Source organism: Aricia agestis, chromosome 3 (genome assembly GCF_905147365.1).
Source record: "Aricia agestis chromosome 3, ilAriAges1.1, whole genome shotgun sequence".
Lineage (NCBI taxonomy): Eukaryota > Metazoa > Arthropoda > Insecta > Lepidoptera > Lycaenidae > Aricia > Aricia agestis.
In genome coordinates, this window is record NC_056408.1 from 20,703,112 (window position 1) to 20,728,034 (window position 24,923).

Sequence of the window (24,923 nt, forward strand, 5' to 3'; positions counted from 1 at the left end):
ACTGTTAACGAGTTTGTATACACTCACTACGTGTTTATCGGGTGCGAGGCCGCTGTCCTCAACAATTAAACAGTTTTAAGTTCACAGAAGACAATTCCAATTAGGTAAATGTGAGATTTTCATTTGTTTTCCTTATTGTTAAAATGAGTGATTCTAATGAAGAAATTCGATACATTTTAAAATTTTATTACAAAAAAGGTAAAATGCAACACAAGCCGCGAAAAACATTTGTGATGTTTATGGACCTAATGCAGTAAGTATCTGTGAGAGTAGCGCAAATTTGGTTTAAGCGTTTTCAATCCGGAAATTTTGATATTAAAGATGTGACGAGACGTGCGTCACTATGGTCGCCCTGTTACGGACAAAACTGATGCCATTTTTGAAAATGTGGAGCAAGATCGGCATATTAGTAGTTACGATGTAGCTGAAGAACTGGGAATTGACCACAAAACGGTTTTGGCGCATTTGAATTAAGCTGGCTATACAAAAAAGCTCGATATTTGGGTGCCTCATGAGCTCACTGAAAGAAACTTAATGAACCGAGTACTCATTTGTTTTACTATTACATTCTTTATTACGACGTAATAAAACCGAATCATTTTTGAAGAAGCTGATAACTGGTGATGAAAAGTGGATCACGTACGACAAGAATGTGTGAAAAAGATCACGGTCAAAGGCCGGTCAGGCTTCACAGACTATGGCGAAACCCGGGTTAACTCGCAACAAGGTGATGCTGTGTGTGTCGTAGGATTGGAAGGGCATTATTCATTATGAGCTGTTACCGCCAGGCAGGACCATGGATTCTGAACTGTACTGCGAACAACTGATGAGATTAAAGCAAGAAGTTGAGAGAAAGCGGCCGGAATTAATCAACAGAAGGGGTGTGGTTTTTCACCATGATAACGCTAGACCTCACACATCTTTAGCCACTCAGCAAAAAGTGTGTAATGTGTCGAGCCAGCGGACGGTCGCGCTCCACGTTATGCACACGCAGCAAATATTATTAATTAATATTATTTTCGCGAATCGCGCGGCTGATTGCCGCTGCACGTCACCATGGCGCTCGTGGCGAATGAGTTGCTGGCGTTTATCCAGCACGCCATCGACACAATGGACGAGGTTAGCATAATGCAGATCTGCAAGTCCTCCTTCACCAGCGAGGAGATTTGCCAGGGGAAGCATTTGCTCTACGAGACGCTCGGCCAGAGCGCGAATATGCCATCGCGACGGAGGGATAGAACTGAAAGAAGCGTGCAGGATATTATATCCTTGCAGCAGACGGATCCGGATGAGGTGCCGGCTTTTGTGGCGAAAAAACTGCACAAGCTGCCGCCCGTGACGCTGGACCACGTTGACGTCGTCACCCTCTTAAAGGACATCAGATTCCTGAAAGAAGAGTTGGCCGAAGTTCGAGGTAGACTGCAGGCATCGGAGTCTACGATCAGCGATCTACGTAATGAATTATCACAATTAAAGAATGGTAATTCAATATGTAGGTCACCTGATGCCGCGTTCGTCACTCGCCGACGTGGTGCGCAAGCGATCACGTTCAGCCCGTCAGCACTTTCAGACGGGTCAACGCACGAGCACGTCATCGCCACCGCCGCCGCTGCCCCTGCCACCCGCGCCCCGCCTGCAACGGAGCCGCGGCCGAACTACGCAAGTGTCGCCGCTTGCCCGCGCTTGTCGCGCGTTCCAAAAACAAAGGGAAAAAGGAGGCCCCTGCAAATGAGTGTCCTCCGTCCGAAAAGTATTGAAAGTGCGATGATGACGGGTTTATAAGAGTGGAGAGGAAGAAGAAGAAACCCGTCGTCCGCAACCATCGCGGCACCGCACCCGAAGGACCCGAGCATCTGTTGCGGTGTGAGACTCCCGCGACGCCCGTCCACGACGGTCGAGCAGGTCGTGGACTACATCAGGAGCAAGACCCAAAGTGAATTTTAGCTCCTTTGTGGTGAGAGTCCCGACGCACCATCTACCGACCGTCGAGGAGGAGTTCTGGCCGATTGGAGTCGTCTACAGGAGGTTCCGAGGACGACTTCCGAACACGTCGCGCCCCACGTCGCAGACAATACGTGTTTAGTGTTTTAGTGTTAGTGTTAGTTTTTAGTATAATTGTATGTATGTTAGTCTATAAGGTATTTATAATATGGGCCAAGATGCCTGAATTAAATAAGTAAATAAGTAAAAAAAAATACGGGAGTTTGGCTGGGAGGTGTTAATACATCCGCCGTATAGTCCTGACCTTGCAACTTCAGATTTCCACCTGTTTCGGTCGCTGCAGAATTCCTTAGGCAGTGTCAGGTTGACATCACAAGAGGACTGCCAAAACCACTTATCGCAGTTTTTTTTCATCAGAAGCCCCAAAATTTTTAAAGCAATGGGAGCATGTCCTTACCAACAAGATGGCAAAAAGTTATCGAACAAAATGGCACCTATATACTTTAGTTAATTGTAAATAAACTTTATAAAAAAAACCTTTTGAATTTTTATATAAAATGCGAAGAAACTTTTTCCCCAACCTAATACGATTAAGTATAAAGACTAACCGTTTTATGTTGTCGTGCATATCCTGGTGCCTCAACAATTTAGACTTGTTCTCGAAGGATTTCCCGCACGCGTCGTGGCTGCAGGTGAATCGCCGTCCCCCTCCTGCCCCGTGAATTCGCCGCAGGTGTTGGTGCAGATTCGAGTTCGTGTAGTACGCGCGGACGCACAGCGGACACTGGTACTGCTTGAAATCTGCAATCAACAGGGTACATCACAATCAACATTGTGCTTCAACCGTACTTAAATCGAAAATTAAATCAAAGGAGAGTGACACCTGTAGTGTGTAAGGTCCGTATAAATAATCTGCTCTTAAGACATAAGACCAAAGAGAACTTAAACTACGTAACAAGAAGTGGGACTTAGAAGACAAAATACAATTTGATTTGATTCGATTCAAGATCGACTGTGATTGGCTAATTTTTAAGCAAGATCGACTGTGATTGGCTAATTTTAAAGCAAGATCGAGATTGACTAGCTGTTAAAAACGGACGAATGAAAGTTTAATCTGTGGTTTTAACGTAACTTCAATAACCAACGTAATTTTTTTTCTAAGTCCGACTTCTTTTTAAATTCTCTTTGCTCTTAAGTGTCAAGAGTAGACTATTTATACGGACCTTAGTAAGTAGAGTTCGACAAGGCTTTAATTGAATGTGTCAATGTCAGTCAATGTGCGCTGCTGGTAAAGGAGAACTGTCAAAAATGACGTTTTTGTATGATAGAAGCCGTTAGTTCCTTCTCTCGCCACGTTCATAAACAGCCTTGTCGAACTCTATATGATAATGTTGCACTGACAACATTTTTTTTTTCACTTGTATTGGCAAGCGCTCCAGCGTCACGAGTTTCCCAAACAAAAGTGAAAAAATAAGTCTTTTAGTGCTGCTACTTTCACAGTGAACTCTCTACGAGGAACACGTACACACCCTAAAGTATTATCACTTAGTTTTGTTACACCCTGTATTGCCCTGTATACAAGTGCGCTGGACCTATGATACACTTCGAAATGACAGCTCGTTATTGAGCCTATTTGAAGCCCCCCCAATGCGTGGATTGAGAACTAATCTGATATAACTTGCAAATGGCCGCTTTATCGTTTGATTTGTTTCCGTGTGTTTAAAGACATTTGTTTGTTGTGTAGTATTAATATAGTTGATATATAAATAAGTGGTGTCAGTTCATGTAGGTTTCACATAACACACTTTCCTTCACAAACTATGAAGGAGTGTGTGATATGTAAAACTCGTTAAGTACCCTGTAAACGATCAAATTGTTTGTCAAACTTTACGTGTTTGTCAAACAATTGGATAGTGTACAGCTTTGTTTGAAGCGTTTGTCAAGCAATATACGTGTTTGAGTTGTTTGAAGAAAGGAGAAAGCCCATTCATGGTTTCGTTTTATGCTAGAGTTAAAGTAGTGTTAAAAATTAATACTTGTATTAAAATAAAAAAATTAAAAGTTTCGAGTCATAACATCGCCGGATATAAAAGTCGAAATATATTAGTCACTGAACGTTTTTAGGTACGAATATTACAATATTTCTTCAGGCCATGTTTTGCTGAGTTGCCAGCATGGAAAAATAGCGATTACGCGTCAAAATCGATATTAACTGAACATAATGCTTTCCTTATAATAATTGTCATATTTGTTTGCATTACTATTAACCCGCGAGCACTCGCGCTATGAGCATTTTGCTCACAGTAAATTTAAAACACATGCCATTTTGTCAAAATTATGTTTATGGTCATCGTTTCTACATATAGTAGCTGAGTTTTGTTTCGTCCCCCACTCCTGGATACAGATAACTTCTCGCCAGGGTGCAGTATTCGCTCGTACCAGGAGGTTTGTTGCGCCGTATACCATCACGTGGCATTTTGCTCATCGCGCGGGTATCGGCTTATGTACTTTTTTCCTTATGAATAAATTATTACCACGCAACTCCAGAATAGTAATGGACAGCGCCCCTTATCACAGTAAGGAAGAGAATAAGCCACCAAACATGGATAGTAGAAAACAGGTGATGGTTGAGTGGCTACAAGCTCACAACATCTAATTTCCCAGCGAGAGTACAAAACCAGAATTATACCTATTAATTAAACAGCACAAACCGCCAAAAAATTATAAAGTCGACCTTTTGTTAGTTGAAAATGGCCATGAGGTCGTTACATTGCCACCGTGCAACTGCGACCTCAACCCTATTGAGTACATATGGAACCTTTTCAAAATGAGGGTGTCAGAAAAGAATGTGGAGCAGTAAGAGAGTAAAGTAAAGTAAAGTAAAGTAAAATTGAATATCTGACGTTGGAGGCATTGGCATCAATAATTCCAGATGACTTTTTTTTTTATATGAAATAAGGGGGCAAACGAGCAAACGGGTCACCTGATGGAAATCAACTTCCGTCGCCCATGGACACTCGCAGCATCAGAAGAGCTGCAGGTGCGTTGCCGGCCTTTTAAGAGGGAATAGGATAATAGGGGAGGGTAGGGATGGGAAGGAAAAGGAAAAGGGGAAGATAGGGAAGGGAATTGGGTCTCCGGTAAACTCACTCGGCAAAACACAGCGCAAGCGCTGTTTCACGCCGGTTTTCTGTGAGAACGTGGTATTTCTCCGGTCAAGCCGGCCCATTCGTGCCGAAGCATGGCTCTCCCACGTATACATATGACTGGCGAAAGGAAGTAAACCACGTGAAAAGGCTTGAAGGGGAATATTGGCACAAGGATAGAACAACTGACGAGTTACGAGTAGTTATAATAAATAGGGCAGACGACAAGACTGAAACATCTGACACAGAAAGTGATTCGGAAGACAATATGAGTGGGATTGAAGAAATAGACTAAGATTTTAAATAAACATCGATTTTTTTTCATATGTAAGTACCAACCTGATTTTATTTTTAATTATTTACAAAATAACCCAGACATTAATAAAGAAATATTATTTGCATATTTACACATCCACAACGTAATTATTATGTTGTATTATAATAACATTATTAAATACAAATAAACCTATAACCCTAGTTTATTAACTTTTTTTCTAATTTTTTTACTATCTCTACTTTTTGCGACGGATGACGTCACACAGTTGTTATTGTGACAAGGTTCCAGTAGTAGTAAAGTTCCAGTAGATTATCCTTATTATTATTTCAATTTATTGTAATACAAATACACCTTAAGTATTAAATGATTATGTAATATTAATAAGATTCAATTTTTTAGGTATCTCAGGACAATAACCTGTGTTTTGTGTGTTATGGAATGCTGGAGCAAGTCTCTACATGTCTTTGGCCATAAAAGTGTGTGCTTTGCTTGTGGTGTATATAATTTACGGGTTCGCAGTCACATAGTACAAAATAATAGCCCAGAAAGAAGAGAGTTAATAATGCAAACATTTCCTCACTTGGTATGCATTTTTAACATAAGTTCATGTATATTAATGACTAATATTAAGTTATAACTGTATTTACAAAATATTTTTCTATTTCAGGTCCCTCATCAAACTCGGGTATGCAGGACATGTTGGATTGCAGCCAGAAGGAATATTCAAAGGCAGATTCAGCAAGACGTTGACAGACCTGTCACCATGAGTGTGAATATTAATAGTGAAGACGTTATACCTGTACCCCCTCCGTTACCACAAATTGTAATTACACATACCACACGGAACACCGAGAATAATATCTCAAACCCATAGACATGCAATAACTTCATCTCGACTTTGCATCTTTATTGGATGTCAAACTGTGGAACGATTATTAGTAGAAACGGCAATAAAGGAATTGTTAATAATTCGCCACATGTGTAAATGAAAATGCAAGCAGATGTTCTACCATCTGCTTGCATTTTCATTTACACAGCAATTCTTGGGATCAATTAGACTCTAACAATAGAGATTCTACTGTAGCACAAGTTGACCATATTATGTTGAATATGATGGAGAATATGCGGTCAAGATCACTGGATTTTAATAATATAAATATGATGTCGCCACGTCTCTGCCAATATTGGTTAGAACTAACAGCTGCTCAGTTCCACGAACTTCTAATAGAAATGGGAAGTCTTCAAAATGAAGTCCCGTCTGCAAGTGTGGCGCTATGTATTTATCTAGATAAATTGCGCACCGGTGACAGTAATGATAGATTAATACTTCGATAACAGTTTCCAGGAAATGCTATTGTATTCTATTGTTGTCGCGATCACCGGTGCTCTTATGGGGCTTGAAGAATTAAGTAGTCTTTTTGAACTGCCTCGTAGTACTTTGGAAAGGTCTGGCTTTATTCATATATAAAGCCAGAGATTGCATGAGTCGGCAAATGGCACCATTACATTTAGGTCTGAATCATATGACAATTAATACAGAAGTAGCATCAAGAAATAAAATTATTCCTGAAGGTTTCTATGGGAATTTAAAGCTGAGACCCTGAAATAAACCCTGCAATTGTAATTTGTGACGGTACATATGCAGTATTATAGTAGTAATTATTTATTAAAAAAAATACATACTAGATGCTACTATTATGACTTACGAATATAGGGATAGCAATAGTGCAATGAGGAGGTATTTTCGAGAGGGTGATATTTTCATTCTTGACAGAGGTTTAGGAATTATTAGAATATGGCTATCAAGCTCATATTATGCCTGAGTCCTTGCTTGAGGGTGAAAATCAACTAACAACATTGCAAGCAAATAAATCTATGTGTAGATGCGTAACTATGTGTAGATGGGTGGTTGAAGTAGTCAATGGCAGATTAAAAAGACAAAAGAAAAACAGGGCTGCTAAGCACCCTATAGTAGATTTTCGTAATGGTTGTGCTATTATAAATAAATTCTATCCTCCAATTGAAAATAATCTAGAGTCATCTATTTACTTACATATCGCTAGACATAAACTACACCAACAAAATGTTTTAGCTAACGTAGTAAGATCAGGTAATCTGAACAGGCGGCGAGCTACCTTTGAGGGTATTGACGCTCACCACCCTCATTTGAATCAGTTTCCTATGCTCACTATAGATGACTTAAAAAAGCTTGCTTTAAGTACGTACCAAATAAAACAGGCTCGTTCATACTATGGTGAGCATGTGCGGAGAAAAGGCACATACGCATTAGAATTAATAAACAATGAAATTGAAGACGATATTCCAATTATATTGGGTTTGAACAAATATTTACTACGAGGCAGGATGAAATCCAAGCATACTGGTGGTAGAATTTATCAGACATACCTATTAATAAATCGAGATACTAGTGTTGCTAATACTCTAGATGCAATCTCTTATTGTTGCGCCCATGTCAGGGCAGTAACATGGTATTTGGGATGGAGTAGACATGACAATAATACAGTCAAAACCGCTTATGGCGACATCGTTTAGAACAACACACCGATTAAATTGACCAAAATAAAAGGTCCTGGCTGAATGCTATATGACGGCCTTATCAAAAACATTGGTTTTACGACATTGTTTACCACGACAAACCGCATTAAGCAACCAGATTTGTCGGAGAACTATATATCTGTAGAGCGACCGGTTCAACTGTATTGTAAACAATTTGAATAGGTAACAGTATCCACATCTGGCACAGAATAATGGTCAATGGCTATTATCGTAAAAGTAAACGAAGTCTAGGGTCTTTTTGTAATTCTTAGAAACAAAGCACATGCATGCCCTAGCCTCAAGGCCCGCTTCGTCATAATATCTCTTAGATCAGTTTCCAACTACAACTGAATTACAAAATGTGTATGAATGACAGAAGTGTTACAAACAAACTAAAATTACAGATTTTATGCATACAAAATGATGGAAAAATTATATTGTTCTTTTGTAATAATAATAAAGTATATAATATAGTAATATTTTATAATATTTTTTTTCGGAAGAAGATTTGAAAAGAAAGATAAGCAAACTTAGAACAAGTAATTTTTATCGCGAATTAAAAAAGAAAAAAATAATTAATCAATGAAGTCAGGATCTGGCGCTGGTGAAGTTTATATACCAAAATTATGGTATTTTAACGAAATGACTTTCTTGTTAGATTCAACGGATATGGCGGCTGCACAGAGCTCTGTGGGCTTGCAGGTAGTTCTGAAATATATTATATATATTATTATTATTTTCTTTTTTTTTTAATTAGTGACTCGGTTGTTGTTAAGACAGTTTGTCGTGGGATTGCCCTGCTATTAATAAAGTATTCGCAATAGTCATCACGTACTTTTTTCGCAGACAAAGGTGGCATTACCGTTGTCTGCGTGGATTATGGCTACAACAGATTACAGTGACAATATACAACATCTTTTATCGTATGAAAACACATTAAAAAAGTCAAAACGGCCCCACCAACAAAGTTTTGAAGACAACTCAAAGTCTCATCAAAAAATACTCAGACTCTCTGAATCTGGATCCCAAATTCTTGTTGCCTTCATGCCCTAAACCTCAATAATTGTAAGCTAAATTGACTTACCAACCTACAAACTGCCTCAGCTGGTGACTACTGTACTCTCACCACTACGCGGACAGCGGACAGACCAAGGCCCATGTAAAGGATTCCTACCACTTTGTTGATGAGATTTAACATCTACGCCTCAGAGACACAACTGGTCAGTTTTGATACACAATCCCTGTTTACTTGCCTACCAATACAGCAGTGTATCGAAATTGTGACAAGAAGGTACCTGTTGAATATGCGAACCTGTTAGAACGATGCCTCACATCAAGTTATACACATATATTGTGTGATAACTTTATAGGCCACCCACCATTACCACCTTGAGATGGCAAAGCCGGCTTTGCTATTTTTAACCGAGACGCAGATATCATCTCCGAGTGACACATCATACCTTTCCCACCCAGGCTATTATCTCGAGCACTCCTTTCTACCCAAAGCTGGAGTGTGTGTGTATATCAGAGATGATATCAACTCTCGCCGCCTCAGCAATCTTGAGGTCATGGTCCTGTCAAACTTACGGCTCCGCATAGATTGCGACGACCACCCTGGCGTCTATGCATGCCTATATAGGTCCCATAGTGGTGACCCCGAAACGGACCGACTCTTGAAGCACCTGCAAGCTACTTCAGATTTTGTGCAGTAGCAGATCCCATCCGCAGAGATCATAATACTTGGCGACTTTAATGCCCACCACGCCGACTGGCTGGATTCCAGTAAAACTGATCATGCGGGGAGATCTGTCTGCAACTTTGCCCTTGCGAACGACTTGACACAACTGGTTACTACGCCTACGCGAATCCCAAATGTGGATGGTCAGAATCCTTCCTTGTTGGACCTCTTGCTGACTTCAAATCCTGATTCCTACCGAACAGAGATTCATAAATCAATCACTTACATACATCAACTTTCATTTTGCAGCTCGGTCATATAGACTCTAAGAGGACACGAGACGCCCTAGCACACGAGTATTATCCTACGAATACTAGAAGGACCACCAAAAAAGGTCGAAGATGGTACTGTACACAACTATAACGTTTGATTATACAAACGAAACAGCATACTAAGCAAGGCGCGAGACAGAAGGTCTTACCTAATTAAAAAAAAAAAGTTAAACGAAAATCAGGACGATAACTGATACCAAATATCCGTAATCACACCACTTGGTTCATCGGATCATTGCCTTGTTTGGAGTTCTGTGCCACTTACGACGGTGTTAAGACAGCGTGCTGTTAAATACCGTCGTGTATGGCACTACAAGTCAGCAGACTGGGATGGGATGCGGTCGTTTTTTGCATCCTATCCTTGGGGGCACGTGTGCTTCTCGCCGGATGATCTCGACAACACTGCCAACTCTGTTGCCGATGTGGTGATGCAGGGGATGGAACTGTTCATTCCGACCTCTGTAGTGCCAACTGGCAGCAGATTTCGTCCCTGGTTTGATTCATCCCCCAAAAAAGTTTCTTGTTAAGTTTTTGTTATTTCTGCCCGTTGTTAAGTTTGTGTGTTCTACGGGGGCTTACGTGTGCGCACGTAAGATGGAACCTCAACCAGGGTCCCTCTCGTGAGGACATTCTTTCACCAAGAAAGAAACGGCGTAAGACTGCTATGTCTGTGACTAAAAAAAACAATGGCCATGAATTGTTACAAATATGTATGTAACAATTGAACCCGTCATTTCGAAATGGGCACGAGTCACACTTTTTTCAAATTCTTTTCTTGTCGCCATTTTTTAACCTAATCATTTCACACATACCCTGCGAAAAGGGCACATCTTCATATAATCTAAGTCAACTAACTTATAAGGCAAACGAAATTCAAAGTCTGTTCGAAAATCCCACGAGTCCTGGACTTATGCCCTTTTCAAGTAAAAAGAAACGTAGCTGTCAATTGTGACATAACCTCATAGTTTATGTTCTACGAAAATGGAGAATCGTGAGCTTGCGGAAACTGCTTATAAATCAAGAAAAAGAGTGTCTGGTGTACGGAACAACGAAAACTATAAACATAATATAATTAAAAAAGCCAAGCTTGCCGGGGAGGCTCATAAAAACCACAAAGGCAAAGACGTTGCATCAAGACAAACAGGAGCTGATTGCAGGTTAGTTTTTTGTACCATTTTATTCTGATCATTATATATCGCTTATTTATATTACCTATAAGATTTATTATTTTATTTACAGATGTAATCTAAAATGTATGCAGTCAATATCTGAAGAAGACAAGCAAAATACTATCTATTTTGTAAACAAATTTGATAGTAAAAATGCCCATGACACCTACTTACAGGCATTGATTAAAAAGAAGGAAATAAATAGAAAACGGCCTCGATCTAAAGAACCTAAGAAGAGAGAGTTTACTTTCATATATCATATTAAGATAGAAGGTGTAAAAAATAGGTTTGCAAAAAAGCATTTTGCAGCATCCATGGAATTTCCCAAAAACAGGTCAGATGTTTATGTGACTTTAAAACAAATGAGCAGCCCATAGATCACACGAGGCAAATCAGAAGGATTACGGAGCAATGCATTGTCTGGTGAGACATTAACTAAACTACGGGAGCATGTGGAGTCATTTCCAGTTAAATGTGTGCACTACTATAATAAAGATGCATCATCTTATTATTTAGATGAAAAACTTAATGTAAAAATTATGCACTAATTATATGAACCGAAATATCCAGATCATCCGGTAAAATATAAGTTTTTCTTAAAATATTTCCATGAAAACTTTAGCTTATCATTTGGTAGAAAGCAAATTGACGTCTGTGCACTGTGTGAAGAGTTAAAAATCAAACTAAAAAATCCACATATTAATGATAATGCAAAAAGAGTCTATCGAGCGGATTTGGAGCTCCACAAAATAAGTTTTACAAAAAAAAATGCAACAAGTGGAAAACATGTGCAAGAATGATCCAAAGGTGTACGGAATTGCATTTGACTTTATGCAAAACTTGCCCCTTCCGCATATTCCAGTTCAGGAGGTTTTTTTATCTTCGCCAACTTTGGCTGTATGAGTTTTGCATATATGATCAAAAACTGGCAAATCTGTTTTTTATTCTTATTGCGAAGGAGTCGCCAACAAAGGTCCCAATGAAGTGGGTACGTTTGTGCTGGATTATACAGGGTGTTGCAGAACTCAACGTCAAGCCGAAACGGGGCGACAGGATTGATTGTAACCATCATGAGAAAAATCACAAAAAAAATCTATCCTATGCAGTTTGAAAATTATGGGCATTTAAGAAAAACCTAAAAATTTGGTCAAACTGTAACCATTTTTCGGTTATTGTGGTTAATTTTTATTACTTTTGTTCATTTAAACTTTGGAATCGTAAACCTAAATAACATTTCTAGAATCACAGTCAAAAATAATGACACAATTGCCCCAAGTTTCCTAGAATTAAGACTATTTGTTAAACTATGAATTTAAAATTTTCAAAATTTGTCGACTTTGAAAGGCCCTCCTTTAAAAAAAAAACTTAAAAAAAAAAAAAAAAGTCAACAAAAGTAAAATCAATAAAATAATGAAAAATCTTGCACTAGTTTAGTTTACGTTTATTGAAATAAAAGTCAGATAGGGAAATAACATTTTTTATTACAACAAATGTTCAAATTGTTTACCATCAGCCTCAATACACACCCTACATCTTTTGAGTTTTTAATTTTTTACTCATTTTTTTAGTACGAAACTAACACGTATTGTACCATTTTACAATCCTGATTAAATGCGCCAACTTTTTATGGCACTTGCCAAGGCACTCTAGTACATTTTTTTTAAAAGTCGACAAATTTTGAAAATTTTAAATTCATAGTTTAACAAATAGTCTTAATTCTAGGAAACTTAGGGCAATTGTGTCATTATTTTTGACTGTGATTCTAGAAATGTTATTTAGGTTTACGATTCCAAAGTTTAAATGAACAAAAGTAATAAAAATTAACCACAATAACCGAAAAATGGTTACAGTTTGACCAAATTTTTAGGTTTTTCTTAAATGCCCATAATTTTCAAACTGCATAGGATAGATTTTTTTTGTGATTTTTCTCATGATGGTTACAATCAATCCTGTCGCCCCGTTTCGGCTTGACGTTGAGTTCTGGGACACCCTGTATAAATAAGTATATTGGTAGTGATGCCAATGAACTGTACCTATTTTCTGATGGATGTGCTGGCCAGAATCGGAATCATGCCATGGTCCGTATTCTTTTATCTCTTGTGGCTGATCAAAACAACAATATAAGTAAAATAGAATATTACATACCTAAAAGAGGTCATTCATTCCTTCCCAATGATAGAATATTTGGGACAGCAAAGAGGCACATTAGAAAAAATGACAGGATTTATACGCCAGCTGAATATGAAAATCTAATAGCTGAGGCTAATGAAAAGTTTGAAATAATAGTAAGGCCCAAAACTGAAGATATTATAAACATCAAAAAATGGTGGCCCAACCATTATAAGAAACTGGTGCTATCTACCCCAAGATAAAAAGGTGACATTTTCTATTTCCAAGGTATCACATTTCACATTTTCCAAGGACACACCAGGTCTTGTGACAACACGTGAGTCCATAGACTGTTTAGTCAGTCATGATTTCCAGCTCTTGCAGAGGATGGGCACCAAGCCACCCTTACCAACAAGTAATACTCCTGCATATACTTGTAAAGTTCCAATAAATGAAAAAGAAAATGACAGATTTAAAGTTTTTGTTTATGGACTTGTACCCTTTTCGAAATGACGGGTTCAAGTGGCCAGAAGACCAATATTAGACATTAGCGGACTTTTATAAAAAAGTCAAGGAGATATTGGGAATTTCCGAAATAACTGTAAGAAGAATTGTGACAGAACACAAAAATAACAAAGTGTTACTCCTCCCAAGAAACCAGGCCTAAAAATGACAGTTTTGGACAAAATTGATGAATTTGACTTGGCTGCTATAAGACGTATTGTGCATGCACGTATTTTTCCATCGTAATGAGGCTCCGACAATTCAAAAGGTAAGCCAATAAGAAAAGGCTCACTATAAGCCATATTAGCAGCGGGGAGGGAGATAAAAATTTACGCACGTATTTCAACAATGAAATAAAGAAATTGGAGAAGAAGCAAAAATGTGGCAGTGGTGCTTTTCAAGAAGGTTTGCTTTTAAAAGTATGTTTTTTTTAAAAGACACAGATGAAGCTGATTCTGTTCTAGAAACGGAAACACAATCAGAAGTAGTCAGTTTAATAAAGAACGTATGCAAGATCAAATAATTATAGTTATTCATCACATCATATTATCAGACGATGCGGGTTATAAGTTACTAGCTTCCGTCCGCAACTTCCTTGGAGTTTTAGGTTATCCATCTCTTACACCCCATATAATATTATCCTTGTTACAATTTACAAATAAGCAGATTGCCATGGGACACTTCCATGTTGAGACGTAAAATAATGCATAAATTCGTCTGTTCAATTTAGCTAGTATCTTAAAATCGGTATCCTCCATATCAAACGTAGCAGGAAATATAAAGAGAATTAAAGAGTCAACAAATACGAGTGAAGTGGTAGCTAGGCTCAATACTCTAGTAAGACTACTCAAGACAGAGAGGAGAGCGGCAGGAAAAAATCAAGAAGTCACCTTATCTTGGAACGCAATATCCTTTCCTGAAGTGGTGGCTTCCATTCTATCAGCCATCCCGGAAATTCCTGGACCAATTACTCTGCAGCAAATAAGAGATATTGTGACTCATCCTGAATATCCTGCAATGGCTAGACAACCGGCACTCGCCTGTTTTTTACCGAAGAACCATGAAAAATCCATGCAATTGCTAAATTTATTCTTCCTTGTGAACATGCTCATCAGTGAAACCATCAATCAGAGCAATGAAGTTTGGAAGAAGGCTTCAAGAAATTCAAATGCTGGACAAACTAAGGTCTACCAATTAAACGCATTGTGTTGAACAGAATGTGTTATCGATGAAATGCATTTTTGAATTGGTCGTGATAGAAATTAATTCCGATTGATTATTATCGAACAGACTCCATCTTTGGTTGAAAGATGCAAGCGGCCAAAAACAGCCTTAGGCATATTATATTTATGCAAGCTGAGAACTGAAGAACCAAATGAAAGGTTGGCAACTCTTTTCGCTATGACACGACGTACACTCGAAAAATATTAAAGATTGTGTGGCCTCTGTCTAATGCGAAGACATCATTCTCTTCCAAAAACCAATGTAACGGAGCTGAGAACTATACTCGTTTAAAAGACATTCCCGTGCGATTGTGGCGGTAGCCACAATTCGCCTAACTTTCCTGCATCACGCTATCGAAGTTTTCTGAGCGCGTCAGGGTCACGACCGGGGCTCGGAACCGGTTTGAAAATACCGGTTTATTTCAATTAAAAACCGGTAAATATATCGTTCTTTTATTTACCGGTTAAACAAGCGAACGGTTTTTACGTAACCCAAAGGGTAAAGGTAACCGGTTACTAACACACAAACGATTCTGAAAACCCAAATTAACCGGTTAAGCTCGGTCAGGCCCACGTGTCAGTATATATATATACTGACACGCTCAGAAAAGTTCGATAGCGCGATGCAGGAAAGTTAGGCGAATTGTGGGTACCGCCACAATTGCACGGGAATGTCTTTTGAACGAGTATAGTTCTCAGCTCCGTTACATTGGTTTTTGGAAGAGAATGATGTCTTCGCATTGATAGAGGCTTTCGGGACTGTACTCGTATAGGAGATCTACAATCATGCGGTTATGAAGCGTATATGCCACCATCCAAAGACTGACGGGCAACTCAATTAACCACCGAACAGGCCAATAAATCGCGATTGGTTACTATATACCGTTGGCCGGTAGAAATTGTTAAAGGTCGCTTTAAGCGCAATTTCAAGCTTCTGCGCCAAAGCTATATTAATAAAACCGTCCATAATATTATGATTACCGATTTTAAAATAGCATCTGCAATTCTAAAACATTTTCATAATAGACGACCACAGAGAAGCAGATGTTTTCCTGAGTATGATTAACGTAAAGCTCCAAGTTGACAACCTCTTGTTTAAGTATGTGGAAGGTAATAATTTGAACAGACGCAGAGTGAACTTCGAACGAATTAATGCAAACCTACAAGTTTAGGATTTTCCTGAAATAACAGAAGACGACACCATGTTTCTTGCTTTGGGTTCCTACCATATGAAGTTAGCGAAATCATATTGTGGTGAACATCTTCGAGACGGTTTATACGCAATAGAAAACGAATTGGCCGACCTAATAGAATCTATACTAATTTGTTTGTTTGTTTGAACGCGCTAACTAACTTTAGACATTGGCATGAGTCAAATACAAATAATCTTGCATGAACAATTAATTAGGTTTAAAAAAGTTGTTTTCCCGATGGATACCGCATTTGCTCTGTGAAGAGCAAAAAGCGGCTCGCGTTACTTGGTGCGTCAGAACTCTCGAAAGATTCCACGCAGGATCCTTAAATGCTGTATACAACATCATATCAGGTGATGAATCCTAGTTATACGCGTACGAAACCGAAACAAAAAAGCAGTCACGAGTTTGGGTGTTCAAAAATGAGTTACAGCCAACAAAATTGTTCGTTCACGGAGTGTTGCAAAAAAAATGGCAGCCACGTTTGTCTCTAAAACCGGTCATGTTGCGACTATTCCTCTTGAGGGACAAAGAACGGTACAGTATGCGGTGCAGAATGGTATGCTGGCATTTATATACGGTACAACGGTATAGAAAACTGTGCAGAATGGTATGTTAGCATTTGTTTGCCACAGGTCGTTTCTGAACTCCGTAAAGAGAACTTCAACCGCCGCATCATCCTCCATCACGACAATGCGAGTCCTTACACCGCGCACAGAACAAAAGAGTTTTTAGAGCAAGAAAACAATTATTAAAAAAAAATATTAATTGTTTTCTTGCTCTAAATCTCTATTAAAAAATTATTAGACCATCCGCCGTACAGCCCCGACCTAAGCCCTTTTTAGGGTCCCGTAGCCAAATGGCAAAAAACGGAACCCTTATAGATTTTTTTACATGGGGAAATGCTTTGCGCATCCCCGGCGGTTGGGGACATCGGCCAGGGTATGAGGGACTCTCCGAAGAACTACTCACTAAAACCCCATGGTGCTCCACTCCCCGCCTAGGCACAGTCACGGGCACGATTAACCCACCGCAACTCAACCAGCGGTTGCCCGCGTCTCGCAGACTCATCTAAGCATGTAGACTTTGCTAGGCCGTCCCGCGGGGCGGCCTAGAAAAGATCACATGTGGGCCGCGATGTGCAGGAGCACCATGTGCATCACTTTTCTCTCTAGAACTCGGTGCAATGGGCAGCAGTGTCCCCACACTGCCCCGACCTAAGCCCTAATGATTTCTATACTTTTCCTAAAATAAAGAATAAATTGCGTGGTCAGAGATTTTCATCACCTGAAGAAGCAGTGGACGCTTACAAAATGGCCGTATTTTGGAGACCCCAACTTCCGAATGGAAAGGTTGCTTCAATAATTGGTTCCACCGCATGGAAAAATGTGTCAAATTTCGCGGAGAATACTTCGAAAAGCAATAAATACATTTTTAAATAGTTATGTTGTGTCACTTTCTTGATTTCCGAAATTTTCAGTGCCGTCCTCGTAGCGTCTACTATGGCTCAGTCTGTAATTATTATTATTTTTTTCTTGTGAGTTATATTACTTCTCAAATATGGCTTCATAATTTTTTAAGATATTCCAAAAGCCCCATCAGCTACAATAACATATAGAACTGGATCATTCTGGCTTTGGTCCTGGGATATTTAGATCCTTATTTTCTAATTTCCTGAAGAGCGCACTGTCTCGAAAATATAGACGAGTCGGAGTTTTATATACGTGGGATCATAAGGCAAAATCACGTTAACAACAACACTTTAACCACTTTGAGTGTTTTGATAAATTTCAAGGATTTCCCTCGATTACTCATAGATCCCATTATCAGCTCATTACTTTCGTAATTGTTATACAAAATTAACATTTATACGTGAATCAATAGTCTGCATCGCACATAGTTAGTTGTAGAACATTGAGCCACCACCGGTTGGATTTACTATTCGTATATGTTTGCGGTCCAGAGCTCCTGTACAATTTGGAAAATTAGATTTTTTAAGAAATCCATCACTTATATCTTGCCACATATCAGAGGTTCTTGTTGGTATGCATTCATCGTGTAGTGTTTCCCATATTACTATGCACACTTCGTTCACGATTTGACTTATTGTTGCAATTCCCATCCTGAATGAATATTGCAAGTCTGTATAATGTATATGTTCGACCGGTAGCCAGGAATCTGAAAAAAAATGTTTGTTTCATTACAGTTAAAATAATTCAGCAAACGATGGAGAACAGCCAGAGACGCATTTTTTCAAAACAAAGGCTGGTATGAAAAATCAACCTTCTGGAAGTTCTGCTAAGAAGTATAAGCAATATATTTATTATGAGGAACTAATGCTCCTATTTAGGAGCATTAGTTCCTCATAATAACTGACCTGAATAAAATCCTTCAACTGAAAATGATTTTGACGAGTCAAATCATCACCCCTAGTTAATGTAACGTCACCATAAAATGCATATTCAACAGAAAATATTGCATCTCCAGAAAACGTAAGGTTATCAGAGAATATTGCATTAACAGAAAACACAGTAACTTCAGAAAATACACAGCGTGGTAGTAATCCTAGATCACAAAATCCATGGACCCAAAAAAGAAAATATAAACAGCAACAAACAAATCAAGAAAGTTTCCCGTTTCAACAACAGTTATTAACTTTGCTGTCATACCACACACCTGATCTTCCCGCAGCCGAATACATGCACATTGCAATTGTACGCTGTGCCGCCAAAAATAATGAATAGGTGAATACCACACCTACAAAAATTGTTATGTTTCTATGTGACCACATACTGGGTTTGGGGCATTTTCAACAGACAACTGGTACACCAGCTTGGAGCTGCCCCATGAACTTGTCAATAAGGATATTCATTTGGTTGGCACCCTAATAAAAATTATAAAATGGTTGCCAAAAGCAGTGGTGGACGCCAAGCTAAAACCAGGGGACTCTAAAGCTATGAAGAATGAACAGGGGATATGTGTACTAAAGTGGAAGGACAAGAGAGACGTGCTTATGCTATCCACAAAACATTTAAAAGGATTTTCAACAATAACTAATAAAACCGGCCAAGTGCGAGTTGGACTCGCCCATGAAGGGTTCCGCAGCAGCAAAAAGACTTATTTCTATGAAATTCAAAGGTTTTTGATTAATTTTTATATTTCAGTTGATATAATGAAAGTTAAATTAAGGTTTACCATTTATGACGTATAAAAAAAATTACTTGCTAGATCTCGTTCAAACCAATTTTCGTTGGTAGTTTTTATAGTAATGTACATTATATATATTTTTTAGAATTATCATGCTTTTAGAAGTAAGAGGGGGGACACACACACACACACATTTTGCCACTTTGGAAGAGTCTCTCTCGCAAACTATTCAGTTTAGAAGAAAATGATATTTGAAACCTCAATATGATTTTTGAAGACCTATCCATAGATACCCCACACGCATAGGTTAGATGAAACAATTTTTTTTGTTTGTTTCAGTTGTACCTATAGTGGACCCCTGAAATTTTTAATATTTTTTCCATTTTTATATCAAAATCTTAATGCGGTTCACATATTACATCTACTTACCAAGTTTCAATAGTATAGCCCTTATAGTTCCGGAGAAAAATGGCTGTGACATACGGACGGACAGACAGACAGACAGACAGACATGACGAATCTATAAGGGTTCCGTTTTTTGCCATTTGGCTACGGAACCCTAAAAAGGGGAAGAAAGTTCGAAAACCGATAAAGACTTTAGCCTACAACAAGTCCAAAGGCTGTAGACATGAGCGATCAAATGAGCAAACAACGTAAAATGCTTCCGGTGGAAAGTTGTGGCAAGATAAACTTGAATATTATTAGAATGGACGGCACAAGGCAAACTATTCAAGTAAAGAATGTTCTGAACTTACCAGAACTAGCAACTAATATTCTGTCTGTGAGTCAGATGATAAAGAATGGATCCTCTGTACAGTTTACTAGTAATGGATGCAACATCCTTACTAATATTATAAATGCGAAAGTATGTCTGTCTGTCTGTCTGTTACGTCTTCACGCCCAAACCGCTGAACCGATTTTGCTGAAATTTGGCATGAATATACTTTGAGTCCCGGGAAAGGACATAGGATACTTTTTGTCCCGGAAAAATGTACGGTTCCCGCACGATAAACGAATTTTGGCGCAACGGAGTTGCGGGCGTCATCTAGTATTTAATAATAATAATATTGAAGTAGCAGCTACAAATATCATCAGAAACATGTACCGGCTGAATACTGACATTATTCCAGCATACAGTTGTAAAACAAATGAGACCGACTTTTTATTGTGGCATAAAAGAAAGACGGATTTAAATAATGACCTGAATAAACTGACAGAAAGTACTGATGGAGTTGTGTTAACTGAAAACAGGAACAAAATTATAAGTTAACTATGTCAAAAAGGAAAACAATGCAGGCTGCCATTCCCTATTGAAGGTTCACGAGCAAAGCACCCTCTTGACATAATACATTCTGGTATGTGTTGACCGCTGGAGGTGAAATCACTCGGCGGGGCCAGGTAAGTACCTAGTAAGGAAGTCCTTACTTTCATAGATGATTTTACCAGGAAAGTATTTGTTTATTTCTTACATAGTAAATCAGATATATTTTCAAGTTATAGGATTAAGTAGAAAATCAACTCAATTCAAAAAAATGTTTGAGAACTGATAGTGGTAGAGAATATCTAAGCAGTGAATTATGACTGCATAAAAATGGTGTTTTTCCTGACTTGATGAAGCATAGCAAGATTATTCCTTTATTTAAAGCCGGGACGAAATCGGATCCCACTAATTTCAGGCCTATATCGATTCTACCGACCTTGAGTAAAATATTTGAAAAAATTATTGTAAAACAATTACTAGTGCATTTTAATTCAAATAATTTGCTGCACGATAACCAATACTGATTTACTAAGGGTCGATCCACAACGGATGCTGGTATAGGACTTCTTTGTAGTATTTTTGAAGCTTGGGAGGAGTCGCAGGATGCCTTAGGTGTGTTTTGCGATCTCTCCAAAGCCTTCGATTGTGTTGAGCATGCTACATTGATCAGGAAACTGCGCCACTACGGCATAAAGGACTCTGCTCTCAGCCTTTTGACTTCTTACCTTAAAAATAGGACTCAAAGGGTTGAGGTAAATAGTAAAAGGTCCAATGGAACCAAAATATAATTAGGTGTCCCACAGGGATCTATCTTAGGCCCATTTCTTTTTCTCATCTATATAAATGACTTACCTTATCTAGTAAAGGATAATAATAATGAGATAGTGCTTTTTGCTGATGACACTTCACTTATTTTTAAAGTGAAGCGACAACAGTCGAAATACGACGAGGTAAACAGTGCTCTCTCAAAAATAGTACATTGGTTTAATGTTAATAACTTACTTTCAAATTCTAGTAAAACTAAATGTATAAAGTTTACTTTGCCCAATGTTAGGCAAGTCCAAACCAATGTGCTATTAAATGATGAGAAGATGAATTTGGTAGATAATACTGTATTCCTAGGTATTACACTTGATAGTAAATTACAGTGGGGTCCTCAAATTGCTAATTTAGCAGGTAGGCTCAGTTCTGCAGCATATGCAGTCAGAAAAATTTGAGAAATTTCTGACGAAGTCACGGCGCGATTAGTATATTTTAGTTATTTTCATAGTAGGATGTCATATGGAATCCTTTTATGGGGAAACGCTGCCGACATTAATACAATATTTGTGCTGCAGAAGCGAGCCATACGTTCTATTTATAAAATGTCTGCTTTAGAATCTCTGAGAGATAAATTTAAAGAAATTGGTATTCTAACTGTTGCTTCTCAATACATTTTGGAAAATGTAATATATGTTAGAAAAAATATAAATAAATTTAAAGTTAAAAGTGACATTCACTGTAGAAATACTAGAAATAAGCACAAGCTGGACATGCCAGTGATCAGACTTAGTAAAGTCAGTAAATCTTTTAAAGGTCAATGTATACGCCTTTACAATAAAATCCCAGAAAACGTTCAAAATCTTTCCATTATTAAATTTAAAAAAGTAGTCAAAGAGCGTTTGTGTGCCAAAGCTTATTATAAGGTCAATGATTTCATAGAAGATGGCACATCTTGGGAGTAGGATGGCTTCTTGCAAGGCTACTTCTACATTATTATATTATGACTTACAATTATGTATGTTGACATTGTATATAATATTAAGTTACAAAATTGTAAACTTTATTTTAAAAGAACAAATTTTCTCTCACTTTTTTGGTAAAAAGTGGAACCCGTGCGAGTTTCTTACGCCGGTTCTTCTCGCCGGGGTAGTTCCCGAACCGGTGGTAGGCATCAGGTAGACATTCTGAAAAAAATTTATTCAAATTTACTCAGAAATAAAACATTTTTTTTTATTTATTTAATTTATAAATCATAAGTGACTTAAAAAATCTGGGATTCTTCATCAAACTTCTAATACATACACTTCCCCAACAAAATGGATTGGCAGAAAAGATGAATCGCACCCTAATGGAAAGAGAACGCTGCATGCTAATAAATTCTAATTTACAGAAGCAGTTTTGGGCTGAAGCAGTAGTAATCACTGGATGGAGCTACACGACCCTAAAATCCTCTCTACGGATCGTCATTACCAGACGAGAGTAATACGTGAAGCCATTGAAATTAAAAAGCACAAGAATTTCAATCGTGAGGACAGTTTTAAATTGTCTCCAGCCTGGAATCCAGTGATTAATAAGTGCAAACCCGTGTGTCACCTTTGTCAATAAGTGTAAAGCTTAGGCCAAACCTACGCGACCAGGCGACTGCGAAGCGGAGCGTCAAGTTGTCAAATGTGTGTTTTGTATACAAAAAAGTTTGACAACTTGACGCTCCGCTTCAAGTGAGTGTTGTGTGTCGCACTGAACCTACTGACTCTAAATACATTGGAACACAAATTATGGACCACTCGAGGGTAGTCGTAGAACAGACCGCACTGTGCAAAAGAAGACGTCGCACTCCTGCAGTCCCCTCGTGACCACGGCCATTGCAACACGGCCGAAATATCGAGAAAAAAGTATGTAGTAGCATTACTACTAGAATAAGTTGCGTTAGGTCCCGGATTTTTAATTAATAATTTTTAATTAATAATTGGTCCGGAAGTTTTAATTAATAATTGGTCAGTCTAATATTTCAGGGAGCGACAATGCAGAGCTATACAGAAACAAGAAGGACTTCTTCTCTATTAATATTCAGGTGATTCATTTTATTCAGGAGATCAGAATTTTGGACATAGTAGCGAGATGGCCCGGCTCTGTGCATGACAGAACAATTTTCAATGCTAGCGAAATAAAAAGGAAATTTGACCGGGGTGACTTTGGAAGTTGTTGTTTAAAAGGTGACCGTGGATATGCATTGAAAACCTACCTAATGACACCCCTCAGTGATCCACAGTCACCATCTGAAAGGTTATATAATGTAAGTCAAATCAGAACTAGGAATGTTGTTGAGAAAGCATTTGGTGTTTGGAAGCTCTACGCTTCCAGCTATTGGCTCTAAGCTACGAGTAACATATTAAAAATGTTCAGCCAATTATTGTTGCCACAGCAATATTACATAATAATGTTACGTGCTAGGGTTCGAGGATTTGGAGAGAAAGACCTGGTGACTCTCTTGAAGACTTTATTAACACTGCACTAAACACTAGGTCACAACACTTAGCACTAAGTCCGAACACTAATCACTAGGTCCAATCACTAAGCACTATCACTGTCCTAGGTCGTAGCCAAGTCGCAGGTTTCACTGGTTCACTCACTATTGATCACTTGATGTCGCCTTGAAGATCGCTCTGATTGAACTAACTTGCCGGGCCTGCCCTACGAGTAACATATTAAAAATGTTCAGCCAATTATTGTTGCCACAGCAATATTACATAATAATGTTACGTGCTAGGGTTCGAGGATTTGGAGAGAAAGACCTGGTGACTCTCTTGAAGACTTTATTAACACTGCACTAAACACTAGGTCACAACACTTAGCACTAAGTCCGAACACTAATCACTAGGTCCAATCACTAAGCACTATCACTGTCCTAGGTCGTAGCCAAGTCGCAGGTTTCACTGGTTCACTCACTATTGATCACTTGATGTCGCCTTGAAGATCGCTCTGATTGAACTAACTTGCCGGGCCTGCCTGCGGCTCTTTTATATATGGCGAGACGAATTCCAGAAATTTCCCGATTCACATAAACAAGTAAACCGTGGGAAATTTCTAGGAGGCTCGGGAATGTACCACAATAAAACTGCCGTCCTTGCGATAAGTGCAGTAAGTTGAATTTAATTTAGACCTTATAGACTCAGTCATAAGGTCTAAATTCAAACACGCTAACAAATAAAGGGTAAGCACGTAAACAAACATTGGACCTTTTTAGAAGGTTCGAGTATGTACTTGCGCACAACGTGTCCGTATACCATGTATCGTAACAATAATAATAATAATAAATATATGTATAAACGACAAAGAAAAAAAATCCACATGGAACTGCTCCAGACATTGTTATGCCCGTCAATGAAATATCTACTACGCAAAGAAGTTCAGAACAAATATTTCGCAACCAACTAATACAAGAATATTTTGCAAGGTCAGTGCTGTTATAGGGCAAATGTAAAGTTTTTTATAGTATCTTTTATTATGGAATGTGCACTATTTTCCAAATCTGAAAAGCTAACAAGGATAGATAAGCTAGAACAAAATGTTTGCGAGATGTAGGAAGTGCTCTTCAACATCATGGGAAGGCTTTAGTAACAATGTT

General features: G+C 38.5%; 1 protein-coding gene across 2 annotated transcripts in view; it reads right to left on the reverse strand.

Moving 5' to 3' along the window:
* LOC121725629 (zinc finger protein 26-like) overlaps positions 1-24,923 on the reverse strand; it is a 98,805-nt gene that overhangs the window by 1,890 nt on the left and 71,992 nt on the right. For both annotated transcript variants that reach the window (XM_042112645.1, XM_042112644.1), the window contains exon 7: positions 2,550-2,742. In XM_042112645.1, the coding sequence (XP_041968579.1) occupies positions 2,550-2,742 (193 nt within the window). The remainder of the gene's footprint in view (positions 1-2,549; positions 2,743-24,923) is intronic.